General features: G+C 37.1%; 1 protein-coding gene across 1 annotated transcript in view; it reads right to left on the bottom strand.

Annotated features, from left to right (window-relative positions):
* AK7 (adenylate kinase 7) overlaps positions 1–13,381 on the bottom strand; it is a 28,035-nt gene extending 14,654 nt beyond the window's left edge. The window contains exons 1-11 of the mRNA XM_027882594.1: positions 13,365–13,381; positions 13,208–13,298; positions 12,445–12,630; positions 11,247–11,355; positions 10,080–10,174; positions 9,104–9,214; positions 5,728–5,811; positions 5,109–5,197; positions 4,494–4,584; positions 1,758–1,835; positions 851–1,000 (exon numbers count right to left, since the gene is read on the bottom strand). Coding sequence (XP_027738395.1) covers positions 851–1,000; positions 1,758–1,835; positions 4,494–4,584; positions 5,109–5,197; positions 5,728–5,811; positions 9,104–9,214; positions 10,080–10,174; positions 11,247–11,355; positions 12,445–12,630; positions 13,208–13,285 — 1,071 coding nt within the window. The 5' untranslated portion in view covers positions 13,286–13,298; positions 13,365–13,381. The remainder of the gene's footprint in view (positions 1–850; positions 1,001–1,757; positions 1,836–4,493; positions 4,585–5,108; positions 5,198–5,727; positions 5,812–9,103; positions 9,215–10,079; positions 10,175–11,246; positions 11,356–12,444; positions 12,631–13,207; positions 13,299–13,364) is intronic.
* Positions 13,382–13,843: the final 462 nt, after the last annotated feature.

Raw genomic sequence — 13,843 nt, 5'->3', positions numbered from 1 at the left:
GAGTAGTGACAGAGACAGTCTAGACAGCCTTCCCTCTCTTTGTTACTTGGTAGGTCTATATTTTGTACTGATTTTTTTTTTTAATTAGATGTGTGTGTACTCAGATACAGTGGTTTAACCCAAACATAGATATGATAATCCTTTCAGAGCTATGCAGGGACTTTATGAACAACCTTGAACAATAGTAGCTGTATTTTGTTTTACATGCCCTGAACTCTTGTTTGAAGTCTGAACAAGATTTAGTCATGCTGAACACCTTTATCATAGCAATCAATATTTCAGTGTATACAAGCATTTTCCTTCACTTTTCAATAAGCCTCCCTATACAGTTGCATGCCGAAGTTCTAAATATCAAGCTAACTCAGGAAACAGCAAAGTTGCCCAGTAAATTATGCAACAGAGCAGGGTGAAATGGAGCCTGCATTGCAACTGAATATCCTGATTCACTAAATATAAAGGAGGATACAAAATACTCACCTAACTATTGACTACCATAAAAAAGCTTAAATAAAAGATACACTTATTGCATTCTTGAAGCAAATACACCAAGAGCACCATTGCATAAATAAATTACCTTCTGAACAGGAGCTTCTCCATCATTAAGCTAACTTGCATTTACAGGATTTCAGTTTTAGGCATAAAGGAAATAAAACTTAATTGTTGTTTTAATTAATATTGCCTCTAACTTTTACAATTTCATTTTTGGGTTTTATGTTCGCTTATTTTGCATCGATGCCAGTTTTCTATGTATTTTTACTTAAATAAATTAAAGCCTGTGTTTATATAACCATTTCTCTTGAGGAGAAAGAAAGAAAGGTGCACTTTAAAATAGTGTTCAGCAAAGCATTACCAGTAATCCTCGACTTTCCTTGTATTCCTTGACAACTTGATCAATGTTCTCTATCAGTCCTGCCTCAGCAACCCAGTTAATGTTGAAAGCCTCCTTCAGAACAGTAGATTCCAATTGCAGGTTCACAAGCAACATATCCAAATTCATTTGCTGAGGGAATAAAGCTACATTTATTTACAGACATAAGCTATACATGTTAACAGAACAGTTAGCTGAAACTGGAAACCAGAATGAACAGGGACAATACAAATAATTAAAGCATAGGGAAAGAAGGTTTATGCATAAAGCAAAACAAACAATTTAAACTCTTTAAAAATACAAATTTTCAATATATAATTGTATTTGAGTGTTCTCTTGAACCATTAGAACATGAAACACTAGGCAATTATTCTGTACAATGTAAAGGTTTCATGTAATTGCAAGGAATCTCCTCTTCCAGAAATTTATCAAGTACCATCTTAAAACTACTTGGATTGTAATTTCTTCATTTCTCCTATGAACAGTTAATTCCTGGTAAATAGATGAACACAATACAATTTATGTGTGCTGTGTTCATCACCTTTAGCAGCACTTTGTTATTAACTTTTTTGTTATTTTTATCATTTGGTGTAGGTTTTGTCAGAGTGCTCCAGTATGGTAAGGGGAACAGCAACATCAGTGCTTTAGTGTTTTGAGTTTTTGGTTTTGTTTTTTTTTTTTTAATCAGACTGTAACTCCTTAAAGTAGTCTGTTCTATGATGGTGAAATTTTTCTTTGTCAATTTTCTAAATTTATAGTATACATTTTTAGGCATATTTTGGAGTTAAATTTTTCTGGTGAAATAAAAAAAGAAATTATATATTTAATGACATTTTATTTTTAAGTTTATATACTTAACTGAAGTAATAAAAGAAAGAAAAGTACTGACTGTTAAATCTTTGCTCAGGAATGCATTTTCTTTAGGAATCTTCTGAATTTTTCCTGGTCCAACATTTTTACTGATACACTATAAAAATAAAAACAAATAAACAAACAAACCCAAAAACATTTAACAAATCAGACTCTTGGAAAAAAATTCAACAGGATTTGTGTGAATAAAATGTGTGCTTTAAATTTTATGTTACACTGTACCTGAAAAATCAGAGTACTGATTTGAAATAGATCTAAGAACAGTATATTAATTTTATTGTTAGTATTAAATAGCTTTTGTTTGCTATATGACACTTTCTCTTTAGTACCTGCAATTAAAAAAAAGAAAGAAAGAAACAACCCAAACCCACTGAAATGTTTGATGAAGTTCTTAAGTCAATGTACAACTTCCTAGTGCTTAAGATCTATTTTGAGATCTATATTATCTGCCAGCACTTTTCACTTCAGGTTCCTGAGGTGTTTAATTTAACCCAGGAAGGGTTTTCAGATCAATGCCACTGATAACTCTCCATATATCATCTTTATTTCATCATTAGACAAAAATTGTTAGTTACTCCTACAGCCCTTTAAAATAGATGTAACCCAGTCAGATTCTATAAAATCATAAACATTGATATAGACCATCAGATCAAATCTACATATGTCCCAGCATTCTGTCTCCAATGATGTCAGTTAGTGGACACCTAAATTAAAATAAGCATGGGAAAACTCATATGATACTCCTTTCAAATACCCTTCTAATCTTCAACTATTTTCAGCTATACTTCTCAAGGTGTTTCTCTCCCATGTGCCTTTCCAGTCTTCCCCTGAGCTGGTACAGATAACTCCTATGACAAGATACCTCTCTGCAGCGCACTGTCCATTGGCAATTTCCCATCCACAAAACTGGCCACTTACTCCTACCCTCCATTTCCCATTTCTAAACAACCAAGTACCCATGAAAGGACACAAACCACTCCCTTTGGTGTCGAGCTGCTTCTCAATAGCTATTGGTGAAACACTTCTTTGAAAGCCTTTGGGAAAATCAAGTAGCCTACATCATCTTGGTCACCCTTACCCGCATTGGTTAGTCCTAGAATAGAACTCCAGGAGATTTGCAAAGTATTTGAGAGCACCTTTTTGGAAAGTATTTCTTGTGAAAGCATTTTACAAAAGTGAAAGTGGCTCTTCCCAAATACAATCATATGTATATGGGTATCCTCCAATGCATTTAATTTGGTATAATTTCTTACAATGTATCTGGTTGTTAGCTGACGTTATTAGGTAGACTGGCTTGTAATTCCCCAAATATTTCAGGAACCTCTCTTTTTACATTGGCACCACATTTATCATCCTTCAAGTCTTCAAGTGCCAGGACAGTGCTAAACAGCAGGTTGTATGTGTGAATTTGCAATTCAGAGGTATTGCATCCTGCAGCTATTTGAGTCATCTTCAGTGAATGCCATAAGAATCTTGTGACTTCTTTGTGTTCATTTTGCCAGTGCATTTTAAAATCTTTTCTACAGTTACTTTAGTTTTATACAGATCCTCTAACAAGTTATCCACAAAGAAATCCTAAAGCATTGATAGGCTTCCAAATTCTTACCCCTATTACAAAGTATCTCTGCTATGTCCTTGTCTTCCCAAAGTGGTCCTTTTACACCATAATCATCAGTTTGCCTTATAGATTTTTCTGTCAGGCTTTTCCAATTCTTTGAAAAAAATAATTTCGAGTCTTTCCTGATAGTTATGTTTTTCACTTAGCCTGCCAGATTTCATGTTTGCTTTTTAAAATTTATTATTATTATTTTTTTATTGTTTTATTGTATTCATCTGAACTTTTTGAAGTCTGTCATCTTGTTTTCCTCAACCTACAGTTTAACTGTGCTAATTTTCAATTTCACTTTTTCAAACTTTTTAAAATAAGTAGATGAAAGGGACTTACATGGTTAATAATGTAAGTTTCATTAGTCTCTACCCTTCTCCGACAAGTATTTAACATTTTTAATTTCTTTTGCGACAATTTTAAAATATAATAGTCTTTCTTGTGGTTGACCGCAGCTTCAAAATGTATTTTGACCTTTGCTTCTTTTGTAGGAATGTTGAGTAACAGTATTATGGTCACTCTTATACAACTGCTCTTCAGCTACCAACTTTTCAATGAGACCCTGTGTTTTTACCCAAACCAAAGCACAGATTTCATCTTCTTGTGAGCTCCCTAACACTGTGTTCCATTAAACGCAGTGATACAACAAAAACATTGGGTTCTTATGTTTGGTCCTTATGTAGCATTTGCCCAATCTACATGAGTAAGTCTCCTGTGAGTTGACTCTCACTATCACAGTGTATAGTTCACATACTTCTGGACTTAACTTTAAAATGCTTGGGGAAAAAAAAAGGTATCATTCACAAAACGAGGGGAAAAACATAGTAAAGACATTGATTACCTAATTACAGTACTGTGAATCCCATAAAAAATCACCAGAACTTTCTTACGTAAAGTTTCTCCTTAAATTAATGATAATACCCAAAAAGTTAGTTCTACAAAATCAGGTCCAAGTAATGTATTCTGTTCAAAGGGCAGAAGTCTTGGAGGATTTCAAAATAATCTTCTATGTAATGTACTGCATAAGATAATTCAGGAAGACCTTGGAACTTCATTAAAATGTATAGTTTTTAAAACCTTACAGATATCTTCAGAAGAAGAAAAAAGAAAAAAGGATTCAAAATCTCATACCTTTATTAAATCTCTTACCTTTACTAATTCTTCAAGTGTGTGCTTGGATGTATCCACTGCAAGCATGTACTGAACTTCTGGTCTGTGATCTGCTACATTTTGCAACACTCTGAAATACAGCAAGTAGGGCCAGAGCCAATACTTACAGAGGCATACTTGGCTTTCGTTGTTAAATAAATTTCAGGAACACTACCAGGAGTCTATAAATTCTTGCAGAACATTTCAGAGCATGACATTTTCATATATATTTTACTTAATAAAGCATGGTTGCATATTTTGTTTGGAAAGAAGTTGAAAGGGTAAGAAGCAACATCTGTAGAAGGGGTTATCATAGCCTGCTGTAGAGTCCACAATCTGTTTCCAGATCTGTGCCAGTTAATTGGTATCGCACTCTAGATCGAGTAAGGCTCATCATTTCTTAAAAGCTCAGTACCAGTGCAACAGTCGGGTAAGGTTTCCAGAAGACACATCTGGTACTAAAGAAAGTGAAGGCTCTCTTTGACTCAGCAAAAAGGGCCAAAGGGTGACCTTAAACCAATCCACCCAGTTTAAAAGCCTCAATACTCTCTCATGGGTTTGGATTTGTGATCTAGCTGGTATCAATTGTTGCCCAGGGGAACTTTTTCCACTTACGCTGCTAAATCAAGAATATGAATGGTTGGAATATAATTCTTTCCATCTTCAAAAACAGGTATTTCAGGAGTCTCACTAAGCCAACACATCTGAAAATACAGAGAGTGAAGTGAGGAGAAAAAGGTTACTTTTAGCTGAAGCTAAAAAAGGAGCATTTATTTACTAGGGAAATCTATATATTCAGGATTTAAAGTTCAGTTTATTGAGTGATTAATAGAACTGCAGAAAAGAACATTTTTGGAGAAATACTGATTGGCAGCCTACTGAAAGCAAGAAACTTTTTCTTTTTTTTAATATGTTTTCATCTTGAAAAATATTATTTTGTATCCCCCAAAAGACAAGTGCTTGGGGGGGAAAAAAAGGAGACTGTAGTGTTGAGCAGAAAGACATTTTTCTGGATTCCACTGATATGACTGTCCAAAAACTACAGAAAAATCTAAAAACAAAATAGACCCCAAAAGGTGAAAACCAGTTTCGCTGTAGCTAAAATATTTAAGAGGGATCAAGTAATCAGTTCTGCTCATGAAAGCATTAAGCTTATGATACCAAAGCTGCTAAAGATGCATTCAATTCCAGTGCAGTTTGCCCCTAGAAATTAAATGATTCTTCAAATGTCTACCTTAAAAAAATAGTGGAAGACTCCTTCCTCAGCTCCGTATTGATGTCCTGAGGCAACAACATAAGTTGAAAATTTGTTTTTGTTCTGTGAAGTAAAATCAGCAAGAAAGTTTTTATTAAAATCTGGTACTGCAGTTAGGATACAGGCTTACACTGAAACTTGATTACTTGTATACTAAATATACAAAATCTATAAGTTCCTGTCTCAAATACTGTTAAGGCCACAGAAGGACTTTGCCATGAGATAATCACAGAAGGGAAGGACAGGCACTAACTCCCAGCCTGGTCGAGGTCAGATCTGGTTATCTCATCCTGGTTAATGCGTCTGGACAAGAATTCCCACTGTGGCAAACTGTGTAAAGAAGCAACTGCTCATACACGTATTAAACAGAGATCACCCCAAGTTTCGGAACAGATGGCATCAGTGACCATGAACAACCATGGAAGCCTCCTCCAAATATGCCTCTGTAGATGCCTGGAACTTGGGCTGCAGATTAAGGCACCACAGCAGGAACTTGAGATAAGATAGAAGCAGTGTTATTGTCTGGGTGTTATCTCCCCTCATCCTAGGGGGAGGTTTGCAAAGCCTGGGGAGAAGAATGTGGCACTGATAATGGACACAAAGAACACAGAGTTTAATAGCCACAAGGAAAACAATATGCTTACATCAGCTCTGACTGGGCAAAAGGTGGGATCACAACCACCAACTCACGGCCACCTAACAAAGAAACCCACCAAAGACTGAGCATGGGACTAATTAGCATTGGAAGCAAGGGAATCATTTAACCAATACAGTAAGAGAACTGTGTAGCCAATGAGCATTAATTCCTTTGTTTGCTAAAATGTGAAAAGTTTTGAATGGCCTTGGGACTCCCATCACCAAGAAGCCCAAGGTGAGGAAGGACTGCTGGATTCATGGGCGATGAGTATCTTCTTGATCTCTCTGTCCCTCTCCTCTCTTTTCTCTTTCTTTCTCTCTACCTCACATTAATTGTTAAGTAAAATGGTGTTATTGACTTCAGCATATGATCTCGTTTGCACCCAAATTCGAGGAGAGGCATCTCTCAATAATCAGATCTTAACACACACCGAGTTTTCTTGGGTAGTACCATGATAGATACTGTTTGCACCCTAAGAGCAGCAGCTCCCAGGGTTGCTCTGCAAATATGCCCCAGAAGACAAGGAGTAATTTTCATTTCCTAACAGGAAAAACCTGCTTCTTGTGAATAGCACAGGAGGAGCTATTTCTCATTTCCCCTAAAAAGAATGTAACACAGGATTTTCTTCTGTGAACGTTGTGCTAACTTCTGCCACTTGTGGAGACAAAACAGTTTGGTACCAAGTGCTATACTTCGCTGAAATGTAAACCTCTAAAACAGGTTGAAGTCCTCTAACAATACTTACTTAGTGACACAAGTCACACATATGAGAAGGTACTCCTTGGATATAATTTTAAAAATGAGGCAATTCTTAGGCAAACGCAGTTCCACTCAGCATGTTTAGTCCCAGGTGAAGTGTCACGTTCCCATGTAATATTCATAAAAGCCACTAGATGTCACATTCTAGCTGGAATCATCCATTCCAGGTTGTGCTTGTTTTATGTTTGTTTGCTTTATTCTAATAAATTGCTTCAAGTGGGAAACAGGTCTAAATTAATGGATTCAGGAACTGTGAGAACAGAGCTGAGAGATGAAGAGCTTTTCTGTTTGTGGTAGACAGATATTTCTCCAAGGATTCTGAATTTGGCAGGAACCCAGAGTCAGCAACTTCTGAAGGAAGTTACACAGCCTCTGAACAGACACTAAGGCATAGAAACCCTTCTATTCTTGGTGCAAGGTCTTCTCTACCCGACTGACAAGACTGATGAATCCTGATGTTGAATCCCTCTCTTTTGGGCACTGTAATTTCTTTCATTGATGGCACATTCCCCAGATGCCACTCAGTTTAGAAATGAGTAGGAACTGTAATCCAGAAGTCTTGAGCCATCACAGGAAGATAATGTTGATCTCCTGGGAAGAACAGAAGCTCTGGGGCCTTCCTGTTCTAAAGACCCATGTTAGAATAGAATATAATGTATAGTACTATTTTCTCAGCAGAGCATAAGGTGGTAAATGTATACTCAAATCAGAGCAAAGTTTCTTCCCCTTCTATTATTACCCTGACAAAGTTCTGCAATGGACACTGAATCATATTGATTATGTGAGACTGCTAACACATGTGAAGAATGACCAAATGACATGTTCATCATACAGTGTATTTCACTGTCTTCCTAACCTCCACAGTACTCCATCACTAATGATAACAGCATCCATTTTCCTGAATTGTGAAGCATAACCTGAGCCACTGTTGGTATTTATTTAGTAATAGTCCTTAAATATATATAATAATGGCCAGTCTTCATGAACGAAGAACCGGGGAAGGTCTTTACACCTTCCAGCCTGCGCATTGGATTTTTTAGGTGAGACACAGTGTGCGCGGAACTGAGCCCACCCTTTAATCCTGAGGTTCATCTGCCGGGGCCAAGCGAGCTTGGATGGTCCTCAGGACGTAGATGGATTGCCTTACAGGGCTAACGAGCTCCATCTGCCCGGGGAGGGGCCCTGACCAGGAATCGAACCCAGGCCTCGGCGGTGACAGCGCCGCGTCCTTAACCACTAGACCACCAGGGGCTCCCAGTCCTTAAATACAAAGTTCTTAAATACAAAAGGCATGGTCTGCTCTCTAGTAAGATTAATAATCTAATCAGATCAAAACAAACAAAACTGAAAGAAGGGATTTTAAAACACATATAAAGTGGTAACATATATTTTAGTTATTCTGGGTCAGCTCTATGGCTAAGATTTTAAAGGGAATTATAGGGTGGAATAAAAGTCAATAAGCCCTTTGCTCCAAGAGAACAAACTACCCAGGAACAAGCTAGGTGTGGCCAGAACATCTTTTGAGTATTTAAATGAGACATAATACTAACAGAGCTTGTTAATATTTAAAGATGCTACTTTTATTTAAAGCTGTACCAATACCCCTTTTCTTCACTGTCTTTCATCCTCAAGTCTTTCCCCACATGAGCCCCAGTTTTGATTCTCTCTGATACAACCAAAGAAACAGTATCTTTTTTAGAGGAAATAAACTTGATTTACTCACTAAGGAAAAAAAAGACAGAATTTGGGATTTGCATTATGCATACACTTAGATTTCAAAAGACAGTCTAGTATTTTCTATACTACTATATTTTATTAATTATCGATGTAATCAACTTTTATAAAGAGAATAACATTTTCTTAAAATGTATTCAAATTATTGGTAATTTCCATTAGTAAGATAAAACTATAAGTAAGAAGGCAAAGTGATTTATTTTTATAAATACATTGTTTACATACAGTTTTTCCAAGTTTCACAATGAGTTTTTCAGCATTTGTGTGACCCACAAAGTTCGGATGAGGTTTTCTTTTGCGATAATCTTCATCAGTAAAAGGAGCCTCAGGATTTTCCTACGAACAAAAAAAAAGAGACTTATACATTTCTTAAAACAGAACAATTTTTGAAGGCCTAGATGGTTAAAGTAAGTTCTTTTAAAGTATTTTTAAATCTGTTTTAGCTTGGTTTTCATTTTAAATTCTTAAAGTTTCTGAATCTGATGCCTGAGGGTCAACATTTTGAAAACATCATTAGTTCAGTTTCAATTTTCACAGATTTCACAGAATATTCTGTGAAAGGGACCCACAAGGATCATCAAGTCCAATTCCTAAGTGAATGGCCCATACGGGGATGAAACCCATAAACTTGTTGTTTTCACAGTAGAAGACTTTTAACTTCCTTATATTTTAGAAAGCATTAATTTTTATTACACAAGGTTACAGCATTACACAAGGTTGAAAAACTCTATCTCTGTAACACTGAATTTGAGAATTGCAATAGCATACTCCAAAGTGCCTAGCATGGTTCCTGACAATACTTAATGTATATAGATATAGAGATGTATCTATTGATCTGTCTATACACTGTTTAAAATATGTATTTTATTAAATATATAGAGTAAATATGGGATTTCTTTTAATGACTGAAGGACAGTGCATAATGTGGTTAGCATAGGTCTTACCTCTTGACCAACCAGCCCCTTATATCTTTCTGTATCACTGTAGTCCAATGCCTAAACTTCTCTTTAACAATTTTGGCAGTAAGTAATGACTCAGGGAGAAAGAATCCTAAAAAAAAACCCCTCACTTGCTGACACTAACTTTATAGCTATCATTGAAGTACATACCTGAAATAGATTGTATAATTGATTTTGATGAATATTTTCCATTAAATGGCAATATTTGGTTAAAAAAAGCTTAATGTTTTCATATTACTTACAGGGTCAGAGGGTTTTGTATTTGCCCAGGTCATTATTGTTGAGATGAGGATGAACAACTTTGGTTTTGCAAAATTCTCTATTTCCTTATGTAAGGCTGTTAAATGAAAGCAGGGACATAATTTATTTTAAATTGCATTATTCAAACTGTATTTTTGCATTTATATAAAGGTCCTGTATAGACATTCATGTCTTAATGGTCTATGTGGTATGTATTTTTAAGCAAATGTTCTTTATTTAAGGTAATATAAAATAAAGATAACAAATCAGGAATGAAAAGAAATAGAGAGATAATGGCAATAAAGAATCAAATTCCTGGGAATATAATCTTCACAGAACTACATATTATGGGGAAAAAATCCAAACAATCTATACTAGGAAATTATTAGATTCATCTTTATTGACTGCTGAGATACTGAAAGGAAATAAAAAGTGTATGTTTTTCATGATAGAAAAAAAGAAAGAGCTACTGAATGCAAGCAAATTTCCTTATTTTAATATCAAACAAAATAATTGTTTGTTAAGTAAATGATTCTCTTATCCTAATACACTATATATAGCTATTATATAAAGAATAATATTGCACTGTCACTATAAAAGGATTCCAGATGCCTATTAGAATTTGAATGCAACAATCGGGAGAAAGTTTCCAAAAAACTGATAGCAGTATTTTTATTGGCGTTTATATATATCTTTATATTATATATATTTATATATATTTACATATATTTATATATATTTACATATATTTTTATATATTTACATATATTTTTATATATTTATATATATATTTATATATATTGGAGTTTATATACTCAAAATCATTATATAAAATATTCAAACATTCTTTTAATATCACAGAAGCAAATTTTCTACCCACCTCTCAATGCAAATAGATGAGATGATGGTTAACAGTTATTTAGGGAAATAACTGCCTACACAGCTGTGTCATTTAAAGAGTTGGACCATACCAGGATAGCTTCTCTCCTTTCTAAACATGAGAGGGCATTCCATGGTTCCTTGCTTTTTATTCAATTCATGCAGCATTTCTCCATCAAGGAATCCAGTTTTATATGAACTATAAATCCCTTGTAATTTCATTACATTTCTGGCAAATTTTGATGGTTGTACAGCAACCAAATTTCTGTTCAGTTGATAGCTATACTAACCAGAAGCAGCCCACGTTGCTTCCTCGATTTGATCTGCATCCTCAGTGATATTATATAAAACAACCTCACACTCAAGCAAGTGATTTAAGAGTTCATCTCGAGGAGAGACCTGAGGGAAAAATAGTTACATTCTGTCATTAAAAAAAAAAAAAAAAAATCCTTTTCAAGTTTAACTCTGGTAGAATGTGGTTTTCTAACACTACAGTGTTGGAATAATTCATAAGACACTTATCAAACATTATCTGTCAGATACAAGGAAGCTGATGAAATGCAAATTAAATGGTGAGACTTCTAACTTAGAGTACACATCAACATAGTTCAAAAATATAGACATTTAATGGTATTTTTGGATCCATAGCTTTAGTGCAATTGTGAGTATCAAAAAATATCTGTACAGCAATTTTAAACATGTATCAGTTGGCAGAAGGAAGAAAACATAAAAAATGTCCATTTCCTTGTAAAATAGCATCCTGTAATTTCTGTTAAGTGAAGATTGTCTGTATTATTTGAGCAAGCCCAGCAAACACTTCGGGCAAAAGCAGTCGTTAAAATTAAACACCGTAGCCATAATCTTCTGATTGAACAGATATGTCTGTATAGACATTTGAATCAAAACTTTCAAATGTTTGAAGAGATACTTCAATAATAATAAGAAGAATCAATTTATAATAAGCAGTTTAAAATAGAGGTAATTATAATCAAGCAATAAGCAACCATGTTCTCAAAAGTATTCCTCCTTTAGTTAACTAAACTCTGGATATACGCATCTTCATACTAAGATGTGTGTTTTCAGCACAATTAGTTGCTAGTGAAAGCTTGATTTCAGTGAACGGTTAAGGAGGACACTTTGATTCCAGCACCACTACCTTTAAAATGATGGTAAGAGACACAGAGGAGATGAGAAATACACTCTTGAGGGAAAAAAAAAAGCAGATCTATGAATCATCAAGATAGATGATGTCCTGTCCATAACTTTTTTAAAAAAGCTATTTTGAGTCTGAGTTCCTTCCTTTTACTATTTGCTGTATCAGACCTAGAAGAGAGGAAATTGGAGAGTGTGCAGGAAGCAGAAGGAATAATAGACATATACAGCTCCCAGCAGGAGCAAAGGACCATTTCATTGCTACAGCTCATTTTACATGACTTGCAATATTTCTAATGTTGTCTAATGGCAATCTGAAATAAAACTCCCACTTACTGCATATATTTCCTGTGCAAAACGTGGTTTTGTACTCCCTGGTTTAGAAAGAGTACCCACTATTTCATAGACTTCCTCTGGGCTACTAGGAACCTCAACAGCTTTCTTCTCTTCTTCATCTTCCTCCTCTTCTTCCTCTTCCTCTTCCTTTTCAAGTGACGCCCCAACAACACACCTGGACAAATACTGCAAATATACAAGACACACAATTTGTATGCAAATATCTATCGAGCCCTACATAGCTTCTTATGATCTTGAGAAGACAGCAGCACTGACTAGCCCTGATCCTGTTGGTAAAGCGGGTCAGGACACAGTTTCCCTTTGAGCAGGAGAACGGTAGGGACTGCTCAGCCTCGGCTGCAGTGTTTTGACTTATGTTCTACGCCTCAAAGCCGAAGGTGCTGGTGGGTCCCTGGATGCCTCTGCTCTGCACCCAGCTCCTCTCAGGCAGGGGCTCCCTCAGAGGGATGTGAGTTCTCTCTAGCTATCTGCTCTCACAGTGACCATCTGCTGCCTGCGCTCTCCCGACCGGCTCTACCCACGCTTCCTGCTCTTAACTCCTACTTTATCTCCTCATTATCTTAACCCTTTCTTGCCCTCTTCCCTCTCCTCAGCAGCTATTTTGGGTGACCCAGCTGTCCGCCCGGCCGAGCTCCCCGGGGACCAGTCGCGGCTCCCTGCCGGGGCGGCCGGGAGGGGAGTAGACCGCTCAGGCACCAGGCAGCCGCGGCCGGCAGCAGCGGCGGGCCGGCCGGGCGGTCACCTCGCCGATGGCGCGGCCGCAGTAGGAGTCGAGGTGGTTAAGAAAGACGCGGCGGCCCCGCGGCGGCTCCGCAGCCATCGCCACAGGCGGCTCCGCCATGGCCACAGGCGGCTCCGCAGCCATCGCCACAGGCGGCTCCGCCATGGCCACAGGCGGCCCCGGGGACGCGGCCCGTTGCCGAGCGACCGGCGGCGGCTGCGCAGCGGCACCGACTGAGGGGACGGGCGGCGGCGACACCGCCGGGCAGCGGCGAGGGAATCTCCCTGCACACAGGCAGCGGTGCCAAGGACAGGGACAGCAAAGCCTTTCCAGTCATCTTCAGCTACCCAGACACGGTGGAATGACACGGCTGTCCCACTTCTGGGTTAGCTCTGCAACGCATTTTAAGAAACAACACAAGTTTCTTCTGTCAACACCCACAAAATGCCTGTTTTGAAAGTATTATAATAAGCACACGAAATTACAAAGCGGTCTAAAGATGTCAACCCCCCCAAAAAAACCCTCCAAAACAAAACTTAGCAATGTAACACTTAGTTTGGAATTTTTCCACTTGGATTTTTAACTCCCTTTCCAAGTCCCTCTTTACAATCACCTACCTTGCTTTTTCAGGACACAGGTTCAGCAGAAAAAAGTTTG

Source organism: Empidonax traillii, unplaced genomic scaffold (assembly GCF_003031625.1).
Source record: "Empidonax traillii isolate 1590-97213 ecotype Southwest subspecies unplaced genomic scaffold, ASM303162v1 scaffold107:size1083646, whole genome shotgun sequence".
NCBI lineage: Eukaryota > Metazoa > Chordata > Aves > Passeriformes > Tyrannidae > Empidonax > Empidonax traillii.
Note: the sequence above shows the minus strand (reverse complement) of the source record. Positions and strands in the feature narration are given on the sequence as shown.